General features: G+C 40.8%; 1 protein-coding gene across 1 annotated transcript in view; it reads left to right on the top strand.

The window, feature by feature from the left end:
• Positions 1-17901, top strand: part of ntrk2a (neurotrophic tyrosine kinase, receptor, type 2a) — a 195497-nt gene extending 177596 nt beyond the window's left edge. Inside the window, exons 16-17 of the mRNA XM_078214460.1 lie at positions 16973-17131; positions 17619-17901. Coding sequence (XP_078070586.1) covers positions 16973-17131; positions 17619-17804 — 345 coding nt within the window. The 3' untranslated portion in view covers positions 17805-17901. The remainder of the gene's footprint in view (positions 1-16972; positions 17132-17618) is intronic.
• Positions 17902-27285: the final 9384 nt, after the last annotated feature.

Genomic DNA, 27285 nt, shown 5'->3' with positions numbered 1-27285 from the left:
GTGGTCCCGATCTGTCAGACTCCCCGTTTGCTGGCCAGCCCAGGATCCCCGCAGTGCTGCCCCTCCAACGCCCCCCCACAGCCCCACAACAATTCCCGGGCCAGCCCTGACCCCCCTGCCCCAGAGCACCCCGATGCACAGCCCACCACCCCCCCCAGCAATGGCGATCCCCCCACCCCCCTCACCCTGGCAGACCCCCTCGCCCTGGCAGACCTACCCCCCCCCCCCCGCCTCCCCCGCCCAGAGGCAGCCCCCTCCTCCTGGCAGCCTCCCCACAACCCCTCCCAATCACTGCCCTCCCTTCATCCCAGACCGATCCTGACTGCAGAGTGGCAGCGAGATCCCTCACTCCCACCGATCACCCCTAGACCCCAGCCACAATAGGCTCCACCCCCTTGGCACTGCCTGATGCCTGCTGGGCAGTGCCAAGTTGCCCCTTGGGCAGTGCCAGGTAGCACAGGCTGGCACTGCCAGGGTGCCTAAACCCAGGGGGCACCCCCCCCCCCCCCCCCCCACCCCTGGCTACCCGAACCCCTGTGGGGCCCCGATTGCCCCTTCTTCATTCCGGCGAGGTCTCCCGCTAGTTCCCCGAACGTGGGAGGCTAATGTAAACCCTGCCGGAATGAAGTACTCCTGGTGGGGTGAGAGATTCGATCGGGACCTGAAAGTTCCTGCTAAACATATTTAAAATACATTTTAAAAAGATTCAAATGACTTACCTGCCTTCCCACCGATTTCCAGTGTGGCCTGACTGGTGACTGTTCGCCGGCTCTGGGAGATGTGTATGCGTTCCCAGCACATGCGCAAACGTGCATCTCCCACCTCGACCTGCCAGAAAGGTTGTGGGTCATGATGGGAGAATCGCGGCATTGCGGCACTGTCAGGTGACCATTGTATCCATTTTTAATTGTCCTCCCAAATGGTCTCTAATGCCTTGGCATTTGACATAAAATGGTGTTCAAGCTTCACCCACGTAAATGTCTTTGTGATAGAATGGGTTTCTTCTTGTACTTATTTTGTTTCATGGTAAAAGGCTCATTTCAGATAAATCCATGAGTCCATATTGCGTGAGTTCACAGAGATTGGCACATTTATTTGAACTACTGAAAGTAGTCCTTATAGGGTTCCAAACACCTTTGCTTAATTCATGCTATCTGATTATTGAACTTATTGAAAAAATATTACGACTTTATCCATTAATTAAAGCGAAATTGTCTTTATAAAATGAATAGTGTGTGATGTATACGTGTAATGTGTAGAACAGTCTCTTGAAGTATACAGGCCTTTAGTCATAAGCTAACCTCGAGATGTCACACAGTGGCAGGAGGTGGAAGTCATCTTTGGTGAGGGTGTGATGTGTGCACTAATGTGTTGGCCACCTATTATACACCCCACCTGAATCTCCTCATTGATGTTAAGTCAAATTGGCAGTCGATCTGCTACCATCCATTTTGCATCCCCTCCAATGATGAACTACAGCCCCTTAATGCTGTATTCACATTTAAGCTTCTGAATACAAGGGATAGAGATACAAGGAATCCTGCCTGTCAATTTAAATCAGGTAATCCTTAGCTCTACATCTATAATGGCATTTATTAACATAGGAACCCAGGAACTAGGAGGCCATTTCGCCCCTCAAGCCTGCTCCACAATTTAACCAGCTCATGACTGATCATCTACCTCAATGTCATTTTCCTGCACTTTCCAATTTCACTTGATGACTTTAATATCTAGAAACCCTTTGATCTCTGTCTTGAACAGACTTGACTGGACCTTCACAGCCTGGTGGGACAGAGAATTCCAAAGATTTACCACTTAGTGAAGAAATTCCTTCTCATCTAAGTCCGAAATGGTTGACCTCTTTATTCTGAGACTGTCCTGTGATTCTAGACCCCCTACAGCCCACCAGGGGAAACATTGTTCCTGCATCTACCCTGTCGAACCTTGCAAAAATGTGGAATATTTCAAAGAGATCATCTCTCATTCTTCTCAGCTCTATAGACACAGGCCCAATCTCCTTAATCTCTCATCATGGGACAATCCGCTCATCCCAGGAATCACTTTGGTGAACCTTCCTCTAAGTCAAGTATACCCTTCCTTGGGTAAGGAGAGCAAAACTATATTCAATACTCCAGGTGCAGTCTCACCAAGGCTCTATACTATTTCAGCAAGGTATCTTAACTCCTGGACTTAAATCCTCTTGCAACAAAAGCTAACATACCATATGACTTCCTAATTGCTTGCTACAGCGGCATGTTAGCTTCCAGTGACTTGTGAACAGGGACACCCAGATCCCTTTGGGCATCAACACTTTTCAATTTCTCTTAGAATCATATCCCTATAGTATCATTTGAGAAATACTCTGCATTTCTATTTTTCCTACCAAAGTGGATAACTTCACATTTTTTCACATTATATTCCATCTGCCATATTCTTGCCCACTCACTAAGCCTATCTAAGCCCCCTTGAATCTTTCTGACAAACCACATTTCCATCTAATTTTGTGTTATCAGCAAACTTGGAAAGGTTATATTGTTCCCCACATCCAAATCATTGATACAGATTGCGGATAGCTAGGGCCCCAGCATTAATCCTTGCAGTACCCCACTAGTCACAGCCTGCCAACCTGAGAATCACCATTTATTCCTACTGTCTGTTTTCTGTCTGTATACCAATCCTCAATCCATACCAGTGTATTACCTTCAATTCCATCCAGTGTAATTTTGTTTACTAAACCTCTTGTGTGAAACCTTATCAAAAGCCTTCTGCAGATTCCAATACCGCACATCCACTTCTTCCTCCTTATCTATTCTGTTAGTTACATCATCAAAAAGCTCTTAACAAGATTGTCAAACATGATTTGTCCATGTTGACACTGTCCAATCCTACTATTATTTTCCAAGTGTCTGTTATCACATCCTGTATAATAGATTCTTGCATTTTCCCCACTATTGATGTCAGGCTAACAGGTCTGTTGTTCCCCATCCTCACTCTCCCTCCCTTTGCAAATAGTCGGATTACATTTGCTACCATCTAACCTACAGGAGCCATTCCAAAATCTGTAGAATTTCAGAAGATGACCACCAATGCATCCACTATCTCTAAACCCGCCTCTTTGAACACTCTGGGATGTGGGTACAGGGGATTTACCAACTTTCAGTCTTTAACTTCTCCCGTAGCACTTTTTAAAAAACTGTTCTGTCTCTACCTGTAATGGGCCCACATTTGTCTTTGCTAATCATTTCCTTTTCACATGCCTATAGAAGCTTTTACAAACCGTTTTTATGTTTCTTGCTAGTTTTATTTTCACGTTCTATTTTCCCTTTCTTTATCAATTTCTTGGTTTTTGATTACTAATTTATTTAACCAATTAAATTATTTAATGTTTGTAGAATTGTTCAAAATTGTCTGAAATCATGTCTGAAATTCCACTATCCACAATTTCACTTCTCTTTTAAGCTTTTTACAACTTAATTGTTTTTTGTTTTGAAAATGGTCAAAGTTAATTTAGGTAGGCAGGTTGTTGATTTTCACAATTGCATTTTCAGGCACAATACCAGGCAAAATATTGCAACACATTTACAATCTTTAATGTACCAGGCCATTGCTTTAGAATGACCTAAAGCAGTAGAATCATCATAGAACGCCTACAGTGCAAAAGAGGCTGTCTGGCCCATCGGATCTGCACTGACTCTCTAACAGAGTATCTTAATTAGGTCCTCTCTCCCGCTCTATTCCCCATAACCCCACACATTTCCCACAGCTAATTGGCTAACCCATCTAATCTACACATCTTGGAACACTAAGGGGCAATTTAGCATGGCCAATTCACCTAACCTCCACACCTTTGGACTGTGAGAGGAAACCAGAGCACCCAGAGGAAACCCACACAGACACAGGGAGAATGTGCAAGCTCCACACAGGCAGTCATCCAAGGCCAGAATTGAACCCGGGTCCCTGGAGCTGTGAGGTGGCAGTGCTAACCATGCCGCCCATGTATTCCCCGTATAATAAGTAAGTTGCATTGATAGCGTAGCTGAAAATTTACTCCCACCTAGGCCTTCCATCTCTAACGCCCCTCAAATATGCAAGACCAAAGGAAATTCCCTCATTAGAAGGACAATTGCAGACACCCAGGCATTGAATGCTCATTTGGTATGCCTGCACAATGAGAAGACCAGAGTGTCCAGGCAAACAGCAATTCTTTTGAAACGTGGACTGCTCCTCTTTGCCCACAGAAACAGCATTCAGTTAACCTCAGTGGCCCCTTTGCAATGGGCTGCAATTACTTTTTGTTTAAAGAAATTGTCAAGCATCATCTATGGTGTGCCAACCCAAGATCTGGACCTGCACTACCATATAGGCCTCACCTGGTGATCCGCATAGTACAGCTGGTCACAGTAATGTTACCTATGTTGATTCGTAGCTCTTCTGAGGGCCAAGAATATGGGAGCTGGGTAGAGTCAAAGAGTGGTCGTTGAAAGCAGACCTCAAGTCACTTGACCAAGCAGCTGTCCTGCCCTTCAATTCTATGTATTGTTTCATGTCGCTGTAATAAAGCCAGTATGAATCGAGACAGCAATAGAATTAAAATGCAGCAACATAAACAAGATATGAATCAGACAATAAATATGAAGTGCAGTGTTTCACTAGTCAATAGTATAAATAACAAAGAATCTTACACTAAAGCAATTTGTGTGCACAACTTTAAAAGATAATGCTGTTTGCTGGAACACTGAATCGGGGTGAATTGTATTCAGATACTTAATTATGACCAGTGAATGGAGACTATAGACTATAAATATGCCGAAAGAAAGATGATGAGTAATCAAACAAATCAAAAATGAATCATCAAACATGAATCAAATCTATGCCACAATTTACATAAAAACAGAGAGAGATGTTAGAGTAGTTAAAAGTTGATGAATGAATGGAAAACTAACGTATTGACCAAAAGAATAAAGAAGGTAGACAAATTCCCAGGCTGACAAATAAAGCAAAATGACTTCATTCTTGCGAAATCCGTAATCAGTTTCTCGGTCTACTTGTGTTTGTTCTCCTTCATCAATGAAGGATTCATCATCCGTTACCACTTACTTTTCATTCTTGGGAAACTGGTAATTAGTTTCTTAACAATGCAGCAATGGACAAAAGCGTAATTAAATTGGAAGCTTCACAGAACTTAAATAAAACACAAAAACAACTCAAAATGACCCCTGCTGAGGACCAAGCATCTTCACAAGTGCAGCATCTCTGATTTAGCACAAAAAGCATGGTACAAACAGGAAAATAACATTCAGAGAGGATGGCATTGGTTCAGAGTTTGCACTGTGGAGGAACTGTAAATGGAAAATCAATAGAAATAGGCAACTTCATTACTTAAATCAAAGTCAAGTTACTTAAAAAATGAAATAATCCTAGTACTCATTATCTTCTTCATTATAGAATTCTCTGATTCACTAATAAACATGTTTAATCTGTATACTTCTTTGAATTGCTTGCTTCCAGAAGCCTTAAACTCAAGGCTCAGCCTGTAGCTGAAAGAGCAAATTAGCAGGAAGTAGAATTCAAACTAAAAGGTAAAGTCGCCACAGCCCCAGATGACCATAGGCTGCTCTCCCCTCAAAGGGGAGAGCTGACTGGTGATGATGTAACCTGAGGATCACCACACCTTAGGCGAGGGGCAAGGTTGAGAAGCTGGGCCTTCAGGAATAACCTCAGCCGGTACGGGAATTGAACCCACGCTGTTGGTGTCGCTCTGCATCACGAACCAGCTGTCCAGCCAACTGAGCTTTTAAATAGAAGTCCCGTGACTTGAGGTGCTGTGACGAACAATTAGCAGAGTAGTGTCATATGTTCTTTAGTCCTCTCACCCCAGGAATTTCATAGCACTGCAGGAATTGTCACTCCCTCGCTCATTCTGGTAAAGTTAATTAGTGAGTTATGCTCCCCCACTGAGATCAGTATAAAGTAATCCATAATTCTACAGACTTTGGTCTTTATTTCACTTTGTCAAATATGGACGTGGCTTGGAAATGTAATGAAATTCTACTTTTGAGCTGATTTGTTTCTTTCATTAGGAAGCGTGAGCACATTGCAGGCATAAATGTCAAAATTAATTCCCCAGATTCCCCCTTCCCCCCAATGGTAAACAGGATGAAATCCTCCACTCAGTAAATCCCTATTGTATGAGGCAGTATATTTTGTTGCTGAGCTATACTTTTAATTGGTAGACTCTAGGTCAATAAATTGAGTTGTTTGCACTGGGGCTGAGCTTAATTAGCTCGGGTCATCTTGGGTCAAAGCAACTCCCCCCCCTTGAAAAACAAGCCATAAATCTGATTCACTGGAAGTTATCTAACAGTTCAACTAGTGTACTGTTTATGATGATTCATATCAGCATTACTTTATGTTAAATTTGTTGCTTATGGGAATGTAGAAACATGGTCATATTTTTGATACAGAAATTGGGCAAATAATCTAATAAATTTCAATGATGTCATTAACTATGCACGGAGTGATACATTTTAGTTTTAGACCATACCTCATGCATTGTGCTTTGAGACTATTTTGTATTAATATTTTGATCTACATCTAGCACTAACTTCATTACACTGTGGTAAACCAATGCAATCTGCCATAACCAATCTCTACACCCACTCCACTTGCTTGAAAAAGCAAGTAACTCTGACCCCAGGAAGTAGAGATGAAGGCCAGGGATTTGACCTCATGATTTGTAGAATGCTTGTTCTGCAGAAGATATTCCAGGACCTCCAAGATCCCCGCCCAAGTCACATACCATTCTGAAGGAATAAACTATGGGGGCGGGAGGGGTTAACGTTCAAGCACCACGTTAGGGAGTTCTCCCCTGTTGCCTCCCAATGCAGCATTATGTTCCTGCTTATAAACACTGGCGTTCAATGAAGTACAGACATTGAGGCTTGGATGGAATTATAAAGAAGATAGGTAGAAGGAGGTGGTTACTCAATGTTTGGGCCTATTTTGCCTTTGAATTATTTGAAGATTGATTCTACAAGTCTCTTGCCCTTCATGTAAAAATACTACCGTAGACGGCGGGATCCAATGACAGGAATGCAATTTCAAACCTCATCCACATCTGTTCCCTCTCCAACCAGCAATTGAAAATACAGCCCATATTTTTCACACAACTACCTCCCACCTCAAATCAATTCTGCAGTCATTAGTGACGTCTTTCTGCGCCACCTCTTCAGACGATCCCCGTAGCATCACAGACCACTTAAAAGAATTAACATTTTACTTTAACTGGCTATTGTTTTTCAGTGAGACTATTGTTAATGTGGTCGTTAATTCTGCTACATGCTTAGTTAGTTTATGTATTATACTTAAAGTCGTACTTAAAGAACTGCTCTATAAGCTAATATATTCAAGTCTAAGAAAAAAGGGGAAGGCTGAATGTCTTGTGTGAAGAGTATTGCATCAGATCTATGAACAGAAGAATATGTAATGGTTTAGTCCATGAAACAGCATTATTGAATTGCCAAATTGATTTCATGATGATTTGTTTAGATTTACCTGGATGCATTGCAAAAACTTACATTGTAATGTAAAGCTAGTATTTATGGCCAACATGCAAAACTTTAAGGAGAGCAGAATCTTCCAAGCTACTCCAAAAATCACGCATTCCCAAAAACATCTTTTGAGATAACAATCCTTCTTTAAGACAGAATCCTTCTGAGTCGAAAGGCACACTCAGAAGGCAGAGATGAAGGGAAGCACCCAACAAAAGTATGCTCCACAAAATATCTTTTACATTTAGATTTGATGGCAAATTGTTTTTACTGGCAGGGTGTGGAAACCTCACCTCGAAGTAGGATGACCTAAACCACTTTTACATTCATTGCATGTGGAAAGATTGTTTTCATGAAAACTGAAGCTTTAAATAATGATTTCAGCACAAAATGGCTTATAGCCCAGACTCGCTAACTGGAATCTGACACTGCAATAAATAAGCAGACATTTTTTTTCCACTCCTGAGATCTTCTGCATTCATAATGTTTATTAAATACAGGTCAAGAGCATTATTGATGAATTGAGAATAATTTTCGATGGCTCTTACACAAGTGTCAGTTGCATAGATATAAGGGGCAAAAGGTCAATTGATGTCTGGAGAATAGGGACTCATCAAATTTGCTTCTGTGTACTTTGATGTTAATTCTTCTCAGACTGAAGTTAAGATTTGATTTCGCAGTTGAACAGCGAATCACAGCCTAATTCCAAATTTAGAAACAAAAAGGGGGAAAAAACACAGAATTTACAATCAGAAAGATAAAACTATGTATTATTTCTTATCAGTGTATCAGGGACTTACATTTTGAAGAAAGTTTTCCTTGGAAAACAGTAGACTTTGGGGAGGTTTAATTGAAATATTTAAAATTACAAAACAGATTAAAAATTCAGGCACAATGTTCACTATCGAATACCAGGGGACGCACATTAAATATTGGAAAAATAGAAATAACAAGATGGAAATATTTTTACATAAAATATAATAGACTTGTAGAATTAATCTTCAAATAATTTATATGAGTTTAAAAGGCAATTAATTGTGATTATGAAGAGATAAAGCATTGAGAGATATGGTGAGAATGTTAACTGGTGAGAATGAGATTGCTGAAAAAAGAAAAGAAGCCTTTTGGAATAAATAGCCCCCTCCTTTTTATAATGTTTTATGCTCTTAGCTCCTTGAAGCCATTTGTAGAACAGGCATTTTTGGGAAAAGTGATTTATATTTTTCAACATTTTTAGTCTTATTTCTACAAGTCTTAAGGTCCCCCTCACTGCCAAGATAAAAGGTGATAATATTTTGGGCAATGATGGAGGAGAGTTTTTGTTTCACATTGATCAAATGGGTGTTGGATGGGGAATTCACAATAACTGTCCAGAGGAATTAGTATGGGATCTAATCAGTCTTGTTCCTGGACCTCATTTACAATGTGGCAACAAACAGGCAGCACAAAACGTGCTCCCAGTAGGTGCTCACCGATTCGGGAGGCAGTTAGTTACTCAGGTATGATGTTAATTGTAACAGCTTGCAGCAGCGCCTTGAAAGTGCATTTAGAATCAGAAATACAAAGAAACAGCAGCCAACAATGTCTCCAGAACTGTTCTACAGCCTCTTCACAGAACACTTCAAATATTCAAAACCTAAAGCTACTGCCATAAAAATGTCTCCCTAGGTTCCACCCAGCTTTCCCAGAAAACAGCTGAGAATATCCTTACTTATTGCTGGAGTTGGCAGCTTGCTGGCTTGTACAGCCCATGATTAGTGAACAGGTGTAGGAACTGGCAGCAACCAGGCAGACAGAGATGAAAATGGCTTTTATCTATGTTGGTCTGTTTTGCATGCATGTATGAGGCCCCCACCTGTTTCTGATCAGCGTTATAGGCATGCAGGTTCTCCTGCCAATCAGAGGATCAGCAAATCAAAACAATGATGATACAATGCAATGTGACAGCCTCGTCCTCTGGGCACCATGCCCTAAGAGGGCATTGGCAACCATGGATGTCCAATAGACTGGCCCGTGATTAAGCTTGGCAAAGTGCTGCAATGGTTTACCATTGTCTTCTGTAGTGTGGCTGACCAGGAAACCCCTACTCTTCCGACCTGCTATCAGGTATATTGGAAGGATTTACAGACTGAACCAGTTTGGCCACATTATAAACATGCCTTCTGTGCTCATCTGGAATTGAAGTGGAACTTATACTCAGAACATCTGGCCCACAGGAAGGGACGCTAGCACTGCACCACAAGACATCCTGCAGGGTGACAACCAGCTGCTTTAATTTGATTCTGTCTCATTTTAAAGCGCAAACAAGAGAGTAACAACATGTAAATTGTCACTGATGTGTTGTTGTAATCTCAAGAATAGCGAAAAGCAATGAAAGTATGTTCACTGTTTGGGATTGTTGTGTGCTTTGCAAATAGATGGATGAAAATGTTTGCTACCCCCCCCCCCCCCCCCTGTGCAAGACTAAACTGATGTGCAGTCTGCTCCCACCATTCCAGCCGTTAAGTGCTTATGAAGACCATTTTCAGCACTTTGGCTATCTTACTCTTATTCATGTTGCAAATCTTCTCAAGATGAAGAATATCCATGAACACACCAACATTTGTAAGTGCATTTCCACAACAAACATGTAGCAACTAAGAGCAATGATTAATGATTAATATTTGTTACCATTTTAAAATGAGCCTCAGTGGTCACGAACCTGCACTTATGTCAAGGATCAGGATCAGGCCAGATTTCCAACTTAAAGTGATCAGAATTCATATTAAATTAATTTTTCTTAATTAAATATAAACCAAATTAATTTATTTAAGTTTGGATACATCTGTTTCCTTTAATTAAAGGGGTGTCGCTCATTCACAGAAAGACAAAACATTCCCTGTGCGTGTATGTCGCCATTTTTGCCTTGTCCACAACTTTGTAGAGTCTGACTAAAGGGACAAAATGTGTTTTGTAACACCATTATAGCTGTAAATCTTCCTACTTTATAAGTAACTGGTAGCTTGATGATTTGCTGTCTCAGGCCAAAATCAAATCAGTAATGCATTCCGTTTACCATGATACAGTTTCAGCACTGGACTGCTGTATTTAATTGCTTAAACTGGAGTCTGGTGAGTGAGGGGTTTCAGTGAAGAGGAGAAGGAAGTGATCCTTGCATTTTCTTCCTTTCCTCAGCCTCTCGTACCTGGCTCTTACTTTTCTACAGGGGAAGAGGCTGATTGGCGAGTAACTGTTGTATTCTAATTGTAATAAAGAGTTTTTAATGTTATGGTATGGTAGGTCAGTTCAGCCAAGTAGAATGTGCATCTTGTGATATGTGGGAAGTTATGGATGCATCATGTGTCTTAGATGAACACATCTGTAGGGAGTGTCACCGGCTGCAGAAGCTTGAGCTCTGGGCATTGGGACTTGAACAGTGGCTGGAGTCACTGTGGTACATCTGTGCGGCTGGAAACCATGTGGATAGTACATTTAGGGAGGTGGTCACACTGCAGCTTAAGAGCATGCAGGCATGGAAGGAATGGATGACTGCCATGTAGTCAAAGAGACTCAGGCAAGTAATTCAGGAACCCTCTGAGTCTATCTTGCTTGCTAATCAGTTTTCCATTTTGATGAGGGCGATGGTTCCTCAAGGGAGTGCAGCCAGATCCAAGTTAGTTGCACAATAGTGATAGGGTATTCCTTGGTCAGGGGATCAGACAGGACTTCTGTGGCAGTAAATGTGACTCCAGGATAATGTGTTGCCTTCCTGGTGCCAGAGTCAAGAATATCAACATAAACGCCCACCTGGAGAAGGGTGAACAACCAGAGGTCTGGATCCACATTGGTACGACTGACATAAATAAGAAGTGAAGTGAAATCCTGGAAGTGGATTTTAGGAGGTTAAGAAAGAAATTAAAAAGCAGGACCTCAGGAGCAATAATCTTAGGATTACTCCCAGTGTCACCTGCTAGTAAGCATAGGTATATAAGGATTGAACAATTAACACATGGCTGGAGAATTGGTATGGGAGGAAGGGCATCAGCTTTCTGAGGCATTGGGACCAGTTCTGTGGTGGGCGTGACCTGTTCAAACTGAACGGGTTGCATCATAACCAGACCGGGACTAAAATCCTCGCAGGACGACTTGTCACAGCTAATGGGGAGCGTTTAAACTAGCTTGTCGGGGGGGTTGGGAACCGGAGGGGTAGTGCAGACAATAGTAACTTAATAGGTGGAGTCAGAGTAAGGGAGAAAGTAATGAAGTCTAAATCAGGGTAATTCTGCATGAGACACATGAGGATGGATAAAGCATGTGCTTTCTGGAGCTTGTTTTTCCTGAGGGAATAGATCATTAACCTGAAGCCAGAGGGACTCCACGCCAAATCACACATAACTGACCAGGAGTCATAGAGTCATAGAGGTTTACAGCATGGAAAAAGGCCCTTCGGCCCAACTTGTCCATGCCGCCCTTTTTTTTTAAAACCCCTAAACAAATCCCAATTGCCTGCATTTGGCCCATATCCCTCGATACCCATCGTACCCATGTAGCTATCTAAATGCTTTTTAAAAGATAAAATTGTACCCGCCTCTACTATTACCTCTGGCAGTTTGTTCCAGACACTCACCACCCTCTGTGTGAAAAAATTGCCCCTCTGGACACTTTTGTATCTCTCCCCTCTCACCTTAAACCTATGCCCTCTAGTTTTAGACTCCCTTACCTTTGGGAAAAGATATTGACTATCTACCTTGTCTATGCCCCTCATTATTTTATAGACCTCTATAAGGTCATCCCTCAGCCTCCTATGCTCCAGAGAGAAAAGTCTCAGTCTATTCAGCCTCTCCTTATAACTCAATCCATCAAGTCCCGGTAGCATCCTAGTAAATCTTTTCTGCTCTCTTTCTAGTTTAATAATATCCTTCCTATAATAGGGTGACCAGAATTGCACACAGTATTCCAAGCGTGGCCTTACCAATATCTTGTACAACTTCAACAAGACGTCCCAACTCCTGTATTCAATGTTTTGACCAATGAAACTAAGCATGCCGATTGCCGCCTTCAGGAGTCTGTTATCACCTGCCATTGGCATGTTGGAAGGATTTACAGTTTGACAATCAACTTATTTGACTGCATTATGAACAGACCTTCTATGGCCATCAGGTCTTGGGGCGGTACTCGAGTCTGGAGCTTCTGGTTCAGAGTCAGGGATGCTGCTATTATGTCACAAGACCTCTGGAGCTACTTAGCCCTGATGAAAAATTACAAATCTTGGGCAGGACCTTCTGGCTACGCTTGCCCCAAAACCACAAAATCCTGCACAAGGTGAACAGACCTTTCCATGGTCTCCCCCCACCCCCTCCCCCCCTCCACCGGCTCCCCCCACCACAATTCCCACGCCCTCCACCACAATTCCCATGGCGGGTGGGACGGGGAAATTTCCCCTTTGTCATTACATATATCCAAACCGCATGGCCTCTACTCAGAGTTCTCATCTCTTTAACACACACTTCTCATGTCAATTTTCAGTGGTGACTGTTGAAATATTATTCAGATACCCACAAAGTGCACATCTTGATGCTGTAACCCTAAAACAGCTTTCCTCTCGCATGTCTTTCTAAGCTGTAAAAGCCAGTGTGCGAACCATGTGAAACTTGGAACTGATACTGTACCTTGTTCCCAAGATATTACATTAGTGACCTGACATTGAACAGTGTAGTATTTAAACAGCCACAGCATCACCATCTGACACTCATGCATAGTCCCAGAGTAATTCTCAAACATTTGCAGTCATTATGAGTAGAGCCAGTTACTTATAACAAGGATAAATTAGGTTGGATATGCTGCGTTTCCTTAACTGTAAATTTATTTTCTCAACTCAATTAAATTGCAGCAAATAAGGAATGTAGCAATTGCCTGATGTTGCTTATGATGACACTTAGTACATATCATGTGTTCCATTCCCAACAAAGCTGTAGATTTATTCGATGTTATCAGCCAAGCTGTGGTCATTCACCAGCAGGAAAACTTAGATACGCTCGACATAATCAAATCAGTTCCTGGCACTACTTCAAAGTGAATCTGCAGCCATTTGCAACCCGGCAATCAGCAGTCCTATCGACTTTCAGTATTGGATCACAGACAAAGGCAAGCCAAAAATGTAGAAACTGTTAAAGTTAGCAGAATCCAACAAAAGACTGCCGCTTGCAAACACCAGCAGGGCAGATGACTGGCACTGAGCAGGCAGCCATGTTTCTCCAAGTCAGCAACGGCAATGGAAGTAAAACAATGACATTCAACCAACTGGGAGAAAACTCTCCCTCTTCACCACCACAACAGAAATGGGTAAAGTGATCTTGGTTGTGGTGGTGGTTGGAGGTCTGGAGCTGGTACTAAAAGAACAATTTCCATGAGATTAAAGGACAGTCATTAATATTTTAGGCAACAAAAACTGCTGAAACCAGGTTGGCATATAAATAACAAACAGTGCTGAGTGCTGGACTTTAATTTTTAATGAGGTTTGAGCCATTTGACAATTAATCACTCTCTGAAGGCTCAAGGCTATTGCTATATATGAATTCCTGCTGAATGTACATAAATGTTGGTCAATAGGCTGAAAGAGGATTGTGGGATCTCACGATTTGTCTTCTTACAGTGACTATAAATAAGAATCAATTTTGACTGTCTCACAGTTTCTCTGTTTAAATTGTGATATTTGTTTATCTGGACTAAGGTATCAGTCACTCACTTGCACAAAGCTGGAGCCCTCCCAGTTCGGAGTGGTGTAAAAACTCAATTAGCTGTCTCAAGTCAAGTAATTCACTTCTGGACAACTTTGCTTTGACTCTTAGCATTACTCACTCAGTTGGGTTTTGTCAGATTCCAGCCACGGCACTGAAAGGAGCCTTTGGTTTGGGGATCAAAAATGGTGTCACCTGACAGAAGCTGACTTTCCTTCTTGTTCACCAATAACAGAGCATTATTGTGGGGAACCTAGTAATATAGAACCTACCGACGCGAAAGCTGGATGTTGGTGAACATTCTCCAAAAGGAGGAAGTACAAGCATGTGGAAACTCATCTATTTTATTCAAGGAAGCTTTCCTATAATCCTAGAGCAAGGTTGTCTCCAAGTTAAGGATATGAAGTAGACTCTGGGTAAGGTTATGCTTATTGTAGTTGAGCAAATTTATGGATGATCACCAAACTTCCCTTCATTACCTGACAACAGTATTTAAGTCACAAACCTGGTTAACATTTTGATTTATTTTGTTACTTCAATCAATGTATTTTATAGATAGTGAAACCTGTGCTGGATTAACAGTTTCAGAAGTGCATTCTATGCAGGTGCAGAGTGTTTAGGCTTTGAGCATGGTGGTGATTCTGATACGAGAAACCTGAGGTCAAATTTTTCTCCCTTGGGCACATGTCGGGTGAGAACACCATGAAGCGTACTCTGCATGATCTAATCTGACTATGGATCATGCCAATATCATGGGTCCAACATATCCTTGGAACAAGCCTACCCCTCAGTAAGTCCTTGTGCCTGGAAGCATGGGCATAAATCCAGCCTCTGAGGCCATAAAATAACCCTGATATGTTTTGCCTTTTGTAATCATGAATCAAAGAGAGATACTTGCTTTTATTTAACTACAGATTATTTGGTTTCAATGGATCAATTGAGTATTGTTATTGATCCTGCAGAGATTGTCTCAACTACTGAACTGATAATGAGATTTTTGGAAAAGCAAATGCTTGGTGGCATCAGTATAACTTCACTGACAATTCTGTCATTTCAGAATGGATTTCCTTTATTCCTCTTGCCTAGCTGTGGAACAAAGTGAAAATTAAAAGGGGCCCTAAGATGTATTGAGCCTGTTCATAACATTGCGTTATATGAGCAGGGTGTTAGCAGGAGGCTGTGAGAGATTTCTACTGAATTATAGTAGCAGAGAAGGAGCAACTCTGGGGAAATTCCTGGCCCAAGTGTTTATGTTTTTTTGCCACATGTGATGGAGCTATGAACAATTTTATCAAAAATCGCAAATTGATAGAAATATTTTAATAAATTACATTTTAAATTTTTAATATTTCAGGATTGGTGTATTGGATCCCTAATAAGAAAGCTCATTCTGAATCCAGTGGGAAAACTGGAAAAATGTCCCGACTTTCCCTTTAAACAGTTATGGAGTGGCGTTAACCATTGAGGACAAGTGGCTGGACTCTTCCGGATGAGGAAGAAAACAGGAACAAGAGAAACATAAATGATAGAAACGTACAAAATTATGAAAAATAAAGACCTGCACTTTGCTTATTCATTGTTGCGAATGCATACAGATGTTTGCATATTTATTTCTGAGCATTTTGATCGAAGCTGAATGATTGTTATCCCCTCCAGAGTATTCAGGTTTTTGTTCCAATGAAATGCTGTTATTGAAATCCACCTAATTTTGTTACCATGAAGGGGGAAAATTACGTGTGAGGCAACACAGTAATATTAATCCAAAGTTGTCATAAGCAAAAAAAATAATTGTAGCATATCAAGTAATATTCTTATTCCACACCTAAAGCACTTGCTTCAGGCAATAAGAGAAGACTACTAAAATTTGTCCATTTTTGAAGTATTTTAGCAATCCAGATAAAACAGTAATTCTGGCCATCACTGTTGCTAAGATACAGATGAGAAATGTAATTTCCACAAATGTAGTTTGTCTGTGTGAACTTTGATCCATGTAATATTTAAAAAAAATCCAGGTACATCTTAATACTGAGAGGCTGGCATTTCCAGTAATTCAGAAGAACTTGCACAGTTGAGCAAAAGGCAAATTATTAATAAAATAAATGCCTTTACAGAGTCAATTGCTTCAACAAAACAGTATTCTGCAGGGCTGTTAAGACTGAAAGAAAAACAGGAGTGAGGTGTATGATCAAAAAAAGTGAGATACGTCACAAAACCTATTTAAACAAAAAGTGGTGTGTTTATTTTTAAGAGTGGGGTTGATCAAAACAGGCCATATTTTTAAACCAAGTGAGTGAGTCATAGTCCTAATGACTAAAATTGGACAAACATTGTATAAATAAAAACAAAATACTGCGGAAGCTGAAGATCTGCAATAAGAACAGAAAACACTGGAAAATCCCAGCAGGTCTGGCGGCATATGTGTAGAGAGAGAAAAACAAAGCTAATGATTCGAGTTCAATATAATCCTTCTTCAGAAATAGAAGTTCCAAATAGGAGTCATACTGGACTCAAAACATCAACTCTCTCTATAAATACTGCAGAGCATTGTATGAACTTCAGCCTCCGTTCAGTCTCATACACAATTCTTAAGTGTAGCGTGTATGTCATATTTTTGCAACCCTCTACTATATTTCTAAACTCTTTTATTTTCCCAGGTAATTCTTTAACTCAGATGATATATTGACACCTAATTTTCTTTCTTTTCAGGTTGGTGGTCATACAATGCTCCCCATTCGTTGGATGCCTCCTGAGAGCATTATGTACAGGAGATTTACCACTGAAAGTGACGTGTGGAGCTTGGGGGTGGTATTATGGGAGATCTTTACCTACGGAAAGCAACCCTGGTACCAGCTGTCAAACAATGAGGTTTGTAGAAGATTTTATAAACTGTAATCAAAAGGTAGCAGCCATTCTTTAAGTACACCATTGCAGTACAGCTGAGGAGGCAGAACAGTGATTCTCTTAACTCATATATTACCTGAAAACAAGCATTACAGTGCCCCAGAGCAGGGATGGTTGCAAGTTTGATCACCATTTGCTCAGTGCTTTATCCAGGCTTTGTCAGCTAGGCAGGAATTAAATAGATACTACAACATCTACAATTCAGGGAGAGGGAAAATTGGAGACTGAAACTCTTGGAGACTGACTGAAGAGTTATTATAGACAAACGAGGAACAGGCATCAACACCCAGAATCTAAGCTATAGGGATCTGGCATGGCATTGAAGTAAAAGGAAGCAAAAGTACAAAATAAATGGAACAAGTTGACCCAGAGGTTTCATACAGTTAGTAGTCAGTCAAATTCTTTTGGTGAAGCTGCTGCTAATAATGTTTTTCTCTGATTTTTCCACCAGGTTATTGAATGCATCACACAAGGCCGTGTGCTGCAACGGCCTCGGACCTGCCCAAAAGAGGTGTATGACCTGATGCTCGGTTGCTGGCAGCGTGAACCACACATGAGGCTCAACATCAAGGAAATTCACAGTCTCCTCCAGACATTGGCAAAGGCCTCCCCGGTCTATCTGGATATTCTCGGCTAAGCACCACTTTCACAATTGTAGGCGTGCGTGTGTGTGCGAGATTGTTGCTGCATTATGAAGAAACGTGCTCTGATCCCTGACAGTATTAATCGCAATGAGGAGAAGCTTTAAAAGGCAAAATATGGCAAAACCTCTCCATCTACAGACATATTATTGACTTTGAGTTTTATCATTCTCACTCAAATTGATCTGGCTTTTACTCATTTGCAACTCTGCCTTGAAGCAGGCCTTAATCTAACTGATTATTCTGCTGAAGACAGTCAAAATTTCTCACTGCAATTAACAAAGATTCTTAATGATTTGCCTCTGATTTGGATGAAAAAAGGGAAGAACAGATAACTGTGAATCATAAATACCCAGATGCAACACAAAGAAAGGAAAATAATTGATTCAACTATGTATATTCCACCTGCCATGGACAAAAATCTTAGCTGAGACTGAAGAAATATAAATGTATATGGAAAACATTTTTAATTCAGTGAAGGAAGGCATTATGTCATGACTTACTGCATACTGATAATTTAATAGGTTTCAAGTTCACCAGTGGACTCTCTAAAACTGACATCGAAAACACGGTATTATTTAGCCACTTCACTTAAGCCCATTATTCAGAAACTTTTCCCGGCTTCTTGCTTTTTCAGTTTTTTTTTTGCATTGAATAACATGTCTCACAAAGAAGCAAGTGCAATACAACAATTTGCTGTGAACCGGGCATCTAGAACAATGTGCGACTTTAATTATATGAATGCAGTCTCCAGATTCTGAGCTTCAGGCTGGAGCAGGCTGCAACGTTCAGTATTAATTTCAGGGTCAAATACTGAAGGTGATTGACTTTAATAACACAGCACTTGTAGTTGTCTAGGCAAATCATCTGAAAATGTACTTATCCTAAAGCATTTTCCCCTTCGGTATGTGAGTGAAATATAATTGTGCATGATCCTAATACCATAATGTATGTACAAACTATCGCTCATATCTTGTACACCTTTTAGATGTAGGATGTTATCCATAATGGTGTTACATATATTTAATTAGAAACCCTATTGGAGGCCATTAGCTGCAGGAAATGGCCTTATGCTTTAACAGTACGATGGGATGATAGAAATGCAGAAATATGGACAAATTTATAAAGATCAAATAATCTGCAAAGAGACAGTGAAATTAAGTCCCTAGGGTAGACAGAAGTGTTCCTATAATTAACATATGATAGCCATCACATAAAACCTAACCTAGCCATGTTGCTATGGTATCTCCATTCTCAATATCCTTTGCTTGCTTAATTTTCTTTTTCCGTCTAATAATATTCTGACAGATAGAGCATGGGTGCATTGCAGTACAAGATGCATGGTCGATGGCTCATGTCTAGCTTGTTGACATGTAAATCTCAGTTATCTGTTGATGCTGGGGACAAGTTCAGACTAAAGTAAGCACTTGGTCTGTCAAAACCTAACGTTTTCTCCTTTTAAAAGCATACTCCCTCTGTGAGGGAGCACAGCTGTAACTTGTAACTGCATTCAGCAACAAAGCATGGATTGCTCTTAGGATTTGTCTGTTCTCCTATTTTATCAAAAAACCTGAGGAGATCTGTATAGGATATCCATTCAATTTTTTAAAATTTTATGGCCAAATATTTAATAATTTAATACCTTGAGTTTATTTACAATTTTTTATTTTTTACATAATTTATTAATTGGAGCATAACTGCATTTGATTGTTTTGCTTCCTTAAGTGGGGTTCAAATGGCTGTTAATTAGCAAAAGAATTGAGTTGTATATAAATGGCAGAGGTTATTTTTCATTATGTCCTGCTATTCACTTGAGATTTGACGGATTCATTAAACTGAATTCTTAACTACCAGAGCCACGGTAGTTCAGAGAGATATAAAAATGAATTTACACCCTGTGGATATGCAGGGCAGCATAACAGATACTGTTGTAGACGTTCTCAGGATGATCCATCAAGTGACCTGAGATCAATGGATTTTTGTTAGGCAATGGTATCAAGAAATATGAAGCAAAAGCAGGTGAGTAGAGGTGAGGTAGGGATTGGCCACGCTCTATTTGAATTTGGGAACTTTTGAGGGGCCTACTCCCATTCCCATATTCCAACGCTCCCTTGTTCCTATGATCAGAAGGATGTGCCTTCCGTCTACTTTTAGAAGTATTAACAGAATTATACTGCATTGCAATATTAGTGCGAATGTACAAAGAGCAAGAAGTTAGTGAATTTTGTTGTAAATCTCAGCCTACCACATTATAACATTGAACTCAGCAAGTAGGTCTTTCTTCAAGACGTTCAAAACTTCTGGACATTTGAATTGTTGATACCAATCAAAATATATGATCTTGGCTATTAAGCTGGTAAAATCACATCCATTTCTTACACTGCATTATCTGCTGCTCTTACTATTCCTTTTGTAAAAGGTAATAGTTATGAACATAATAACTGAGGAAGAAAAGTCCTCAGCAATGACTACTTGCTGATGAAATCTCCAAATACTTTGTGGGCATAAGATGTGGCATATGTTTGTCTTAAGAGGTTGAAAATAAATCAACAAATAAGGTAACTTCTATGAAACATTTTTGTGAATTCTGTAGATGTTGAAGTGTGGCATCCATGGTGTAACATGCTTTCGGCTCATTATTGACATGTGCCATGCCTGACATAAACTAATTTTAGCATTTTAGAGAGATTAATGTATTAGCAATAGTTGGACCAAGGCACTGAAGGAGGGGATGTTTCTGTAAAAATGAACACTATTGTCACCAGAGCCTGGAAAAATCTTTAGCTATATTCACATTTGACTCAAAGTCTTGTGCTGTGGTTATATTCTACCTGTTAATGAGCAACCAACTTCTTGCACATTGGATTTATGATGGATTGAGAAAGCACAAGCAACATCAAAGGACATATTAAATAACTGAAGTACAGCTCATTTTATTTACCATTACATTATCAGAAATAGTTTCCAATCAGGCCAAATACAGGCCCAGTGTGGGTTAGCTTCATTCTTTGATCATGGTATGAGCATTGTTTTTGACAGTTCAAAGGTCAATGGATATTTCAGCTTGATTTTGTGGCTTTACAACATTTCTTAGTGGTAGTGATTGCCAATCCTCCCTTCAGTAGAAATTACTTGTCACTTCAACAGAATTGGGAAGATTTTTGTGTCCTGGTCTACAAACACAAGTTTTCCAACCTCTTGGAACTGAAACTGTGACCTGGTGTCTTTTTTAAATTCAGCTCGATATTTAATATATTTTTCTCTTTCCTTTTGTTCTGGTTAATTATATTTTTCAGTGTCTCCTAAAAAAAAAACCTCTGATGACATTTCTGTGTTCTACGTCTTTCCCAAGATGTTGAGATTAAGATTTGCAGGGGCTAGATTATCATCATGTGTCCAATTCCATGGCGTGGAAGCCAGAAGACACATATCTGCTACCCAGTTTGATGGATTTGCTCAGACGTCTGGCCAATTCTCACACTTGGGCCTTGTCTCCATTATTGTCAGCAAGGGCTGAAAATCCAGCAGATTCAGCACAATGCTCAGCCTGTGCAGATAGTGAGTGGCAGTGGGGGTGGCGATTCCGAGGGACGACCGTGGCAGATGAGATTTTTGTGGGGCTTGGAGGATAACTAATTCCACAAAAATCATTTTGTAAGTTTAACATGTCTGGTTTTGATCAGTCTGCTGAACAAATTGGCCTCATGCTGTCTTTATGCTGGAACCTTTGCCATTTTTTCTGTTACAGTCTGTTGTACACATTTATTTCTTGAATGGTCTATGTAGCACTTGGCTGATTTTTAGATGATGCCTAAGTACCTGTGTTATATATTTGTACGTTGAAATGTGATCAGTTTCTCAAAATGAAATGGAAAGTTTCTTGTGATACAACAAATTCAATGGAAAAATTCTGTCTTACAATAAACATTGCCATCAGAAACATATATTTTGTGCTGTTTTAATGTTAGTACATTTAGAGCAAAGGCTATATAAATATATAGATGATAGACACATGCCATCAAATGCATGCTTGGTGTTAACACACATTAAGACTGGTGTGTGAACATGGCAAATCTCATGCACCGATTATTGTCTTTGAACATTTAGGTTAGTTCTTCCAATTTTATGATATATAGTAGCAAATTACTATGAATCCTGAAAATCTGAAATAAAAACAGAAAATGTGGAAAATACTCAGCAGGTCGGCTAGCATCTGCAGAGAGAGAAACAGACTTAACGAGTTGAGTCAGTGACCATATATCAGAACTGAAACTACTCACTTACTTAAAAACTACGATCGCTGGAATTCTCCAATGTCATCTGCCCTACCACTGTTGCCAGAGAAAATGGAGAACTTGGCGCTCAGCCAAATCTCCATTTGCAGCAGAGGGGCTGGAGAATCCCAGCCGTGAATGAGATCAGAGAATCCCTGCCTACGTCTCTAAGTAGAGGGCGGGAATTTCCAGTCGCGCTCATCTCAAGACTGGAAATTCCCGGCTGAGATCAAATTTTCCTTCCTGCCTGCAATGATTCCCACTGTGGGCAGGACTGGAAAGTTTACCCTATGGTTAGTTCTGATAACAGATCTCTGACCTGAAAGATTAAGGCCAGAATGTTACGGCCATTCACGCCGGAGGGATTTTCCTTCCGGCTGCAGTGAACGGAGATTTGACTGGGCGCCAAATTCTCTGACTTTGCTGCAGTGGGAGCGTGGCGTGAATGGCCGGTAAAGCCACGCTCTAACACCTTTTCTCTCACTGCAGATGCAGCCAGTCTTTTTGGATATTTCCAACATCCTTTGCTTTTATTTCTTGATATTCTGCTTGTATGACAACAGCGTCAAAATCATTGATATTAGATTGAAAGCCCAATGTTTTAAATGCATCTGTGATGCCACAGTTTTCAAAGATGCTCATGCTTGAAAGTGCATCCTCAGAATCATTGAATCCTACCTTTAAAGGATCACCACTGAGTTTTCGCTGCAGTTACAATGGCTGATCAATAGAGCCCCTCACAGTTGAATACATCTCAAGTACTTCCTCTTTTCTAACTGCTGCATTTGGCTTGTTTTGATTGACAGGTCCAGGCTATTTCACAGCAGGCAGCAGCTTCCAATTCCTCTTTTCTAACCACAGTGTTTATAAACATGCTTGTTCCTAACTGCAATGTTTGTAAACAGGCTTGTATTTTCATCTGAAAATCTTGGCTGGCAGTTGTTTTTCCATAGTGAGTCTTCTTGAACCATTCATGCTGAAATAGTGCATGTGCACTGGAGGTAGCCTTCAGCCATTCAAGAGGCTAGCAACACTCCCCTGCCACTCTGGCACCCTGGCAGTCACAGCACTGCCAGGATGTAAGGGCCAGGGTGCCACTGCCAGAGGAAGTGCAAGGTTGGCACTACCAAGGGGGATGCCTGAGGGGGGAGGGGGGGCGATGCTGAAGGGACAGGACATTTGCTTGGTGGAAGGAAGGTTGCCCTTCTGTTGGGATGGGTAGGGGATGCTCCCCTTGTCTGCACAGGGGGTTTGCTATTTCCATGGTGAATGGGGGGGGGGGGGGGGTATTGGGGGGAGGAGTTTAACACTGCAGTCTCTTTAAAAAGGGCGCCCTTTTTTAAGCGGGCTGTCTGACATGTTTTACATTTTGCACATATTAACATTGTAGAGGTGGCTGAATTCCACCTAACAGGTGCTGCTGGCACCAGCGGGAAACACTCTGGCTCTCCCACTGGCAGCAGAACTTCGCTTCTTTGCAGTATCGGACCCAATGGGTGGAATTCTCCAGCCGCGTCACTCCAAGACCAGAAAATCCCGCCCGAGGTCAATTGACCTTTGCATAGTCCTGTCCCGCCCACTACCATTCATAAATTCCGATGTATATGTTCGTCTTGCGATTGTAAGTTGAAATATATTTTCAAGATCTTAGTTTAATTAAAAATTTCATTCTGTTAATTTTGGGTTGACAAGATATTTTCCAGCTAACACTACTGAAAATGCTGATCCATCTAATATCCTTATTTAAAATCTTAGCTCTTTGGAAAGACTGAATTATTCTTGAATCATTATTGCATTAGGGACATGTTGTTTTCTGGATGCTGGTTTATAAATGAATGGTGTGACCTCGCTGTTGCCACACCGGTATTGTCAAAAGTTTTGATGTTAAATTTGCTGCTTCTGCTATGACACTGCTTTTCAGTATTTTGTTCAGCAGTAAGAAAAACAAAATGATGGCAACAGGGTGGAAAAAATTGCCTCTTGACTCTTTTTGTAAAAGAAACTTTAATAAATGTTCACATCACTACAAATAATATGAAATATTGGTGGACAGGAAAAAGTGGAAGACTGGAAACAAAAGTGCCAAAATTCATTGGGCAGCAATCTGACGAAGTTGACAGAGTCAGCATAAGGGGAACTAATTTGCATGGGACTGCGGGATGCCCTTTGCTGTTTGGGTGCACTTCTGGAATATACATCTTCCTTCTACCCATTAAACCTAGCACCTGGCCTGGAGGCTATATATTCAGGCCACACATAGCAGATACCACATGTCAGACAACATGGCACACTCTTCAATCTTCCATTCAAGTAGTCTCTCCATTTTATTTAATAAAAGTAACCCATCTTTGGACATGAGGAGAATGTGCAAACTAACATCCAAAGCCGGAATTGAACGCCCATCTCTGGCACTGAGGCAGCAGGGCTAACCTCCTTACCTGAAGAAGGATATACTTGCCACAGAAGGACTGCAATGGCGGAGGTTCACCAGATTAATTCCTGGGACGGCGGGACTATCCTATATGAGGGATTGGAGAGACTGGGTAGGTACTCCATAGAGTTGAGAAAAATGAGCAGTGATTTCATTGGAATGTTCAAAATTCTAACAGGTCTTGACAGGGCAGATGCAGGAAGGATGTTTCCCCTTGCTGTGCTGGGGGTGGGGCAGCGTGGGGGGGGGGGGGGGCGGCGGGGAGATTCCAGAACAATAGGACACAATCTCAGAATAAGAAATAGGCCATTAAGGAGTGAAAAAGAATAAAATTTTTATCCCTGAGTGCTGTGACTGTTAAGAACAGACAAATGGCAAGTCTTCCAGGTTTTGAAAAGGATAAAGATTGATTATAAATATTTTTGCAATTGCATCCATTTACACACTAATACTGACACACACACACACACACACATAGGCATACTCAATAAAAGATTCTTGTTGCAAAAAGGTTGCATTTCTGACTTAAAAGTCCAAAAATCCTCTGAAATGAAGTATCGAAATGTTGCAGACCAGTAGTTTCTTTAAGTAAATTGAAGAATAGAGCCTGGAGGTTTTGGGAGGTGACTTTGTTGTGGTTTATTGCTTGCAGTCTCAGGTTTCTGTTGCTCCATTCCTGTTGAAGTGCAGTCAAACCCCTTTAGTGACAACCTGGTTCAGTTCCTCAGATAGATCGGTAATGGCCAACCTGAATTCTCTGCCAGCTGATGGTTCTTAGGCAGAGTCCTGTTCATGTTCCTTTGTCAGTCTGGATCTTTCCCCCCTTCTGCTCCAAAAATAGCAGAAAAACTAGTTTCTGTCATATGACCAGCGGGTTTCTGTCTGTTGAATGATTTCTGACAACGAGGGCATTGTCAAACAATGGGGTCCAAGTTTCATCCATCAATGCCTCATTGTGAAAGAATAGGGGTTTTGCAAAACCAATTCCACTCTGAAGCTGAAAAGTCTCCAAACGGTATTGCACATCAATATCTTTCATTATTTGGTTAAGGTCAGTCATTGGCCACAGGAAAGGTCTGTTGCATTTTAATGAGATGGTCTGAAAGTTCATTTGCATTTTAATAGCTCTTAAAGACATAAAGTTAAGTTTCGGGACCTCGAGTGTTCAATGACCGAAAAGAAAAGGTCACCTGACCTCTCAACTTCAATTTGTTTTAAGGCACCCATTCTCCATTAGTGTCCAATTTGAATTTATATTCCATAAATCCATGAGTCTATATTGTGTTAGTGTGACAACATAGAGAAAACAATGAACAAACTTAAAGCAGCATATACTCCACAGAAAGGACTTTGGCCTGAATCTTTCAAGGAGTGGCAATCACCATCGGAATGCTACTCTGCTCCTACCTTTTTCAACTTTACTGTAGCTCTGCATTTCTGGCCAGGGTTTCTGACCCCCAGATTCTTCGGAAACATGGAGAATACAAATTTTCATAGAGTTTCTTCATGGCATCAGAATGTTGGAGGAAAATAAATCACACCCCATGTTTATTGCATTAGCTTCCGTACTCTATAAGTAAAAAGTTTAAATGTCCCAAAGCTTATTTGAAAAGCTACAGGGAAAAGGTAAGTGGGTAGAGAGTAGGGTGGGTAAGGGGATTAAGTGGGTAAGGTGAGTGGGTAAGTAGGTAAGTGGGTACATGGGTAAAATGATTGGGTAGGGGGTAATGAGGCCAAGGTAAATGAGTAAGTGGGTTGGTGGGTAAATGAGTGGCAGGTGGGTCAGGTGGTAGGTGGGTTGTGTGGCAGGGTGTCATGTGGGTAGGGTGGGAGAGTGGCAGGTTGGTAGGGCGACAGTGGGTGACTGCTTAGATAATCGGGTCAGGTCGAGATGTGTTGTCAGGTTGGGGTCTAGTGTGGTCATGTCAAGAGGGAGTCACATGTAGACCAGACAAGTAAGGACGGCAGATTTCTTTCCCTAAAGGACATTATTGAACCAAATGGGTTTTTCCGACAACCGACAATGGTTTCTAGTCATCAGTGGATACTTAATTCCAGATTTTAAAAAAAATTAAATTCAAATTGCATCATCTGCTGTAATGGGATTCAAACCCGGGTCCCCAGAACATTAGCTGAGTTTCTGGATTAATAGTTCAGCAATAATACCATTGGGCCATCACCTTCTCCCATAGAAAGTCACCAAGGCAACAACTCATGATCTCCACCATCCACAAGGACAATGGTGGTAAGTACACAAGAGCACCATTATCTTCACGTTCATACACTATCCTTCATCATTTCTTCATCATTGCAGGGCCAAAAGCCTGAAATTCTCTACCCATCTTCATTGTGGGAACATCTTCACCATATGGATTGCTGTGGTTCAAGAAGAAGAGTCACCACAGCTTTCTCAAGATCAACTGGAGATGGGCAATAACATACCAACATTACCAGCGATGGAGAATGACTGAAGAATGAAAGGAACTGATCAAATATGTGGTATTATAAACTGTAAAAGACTGGTTATTAAAGAAGTTGATGACTTAAACTATTAAAATGGTTGAATGATTGAAAATGAAAGGAAAATAATTGAATGAGTTTGTGGTTATTTTCCAGAGGTTCACTAGGGAAAAGACACGGTTAATAATCCAATTATTTTGGAATGAATATCATAGGATATTTTGAAATCAGAGAAAGAAGTACTTGATGGATTCAAAGGACAGAAGGCAAAGAAATTATTGGCGCAAGTCACCATATATTCTAGCACAGGCT

Source organism: Mustelus asterias, chromosome 6, assembly GCF_964213995.1.
Source record: "Mustelus asterias chromosome 6, sMusAst1.hap1.1, whole genome shotgun sequence".
Classification (NCBI taxonomy): Eukaryota; Metazoa; Chordata; class Chondrichthyes; order Carcharhiniformes; family Triakidae; genus Mustelus; species Mustelus asterias.
The sequence above is the reverse complement of the archived record's forward strand: the minus strand, read 5'-3'. Positions and strand labels throughout refer to the sequence as shown.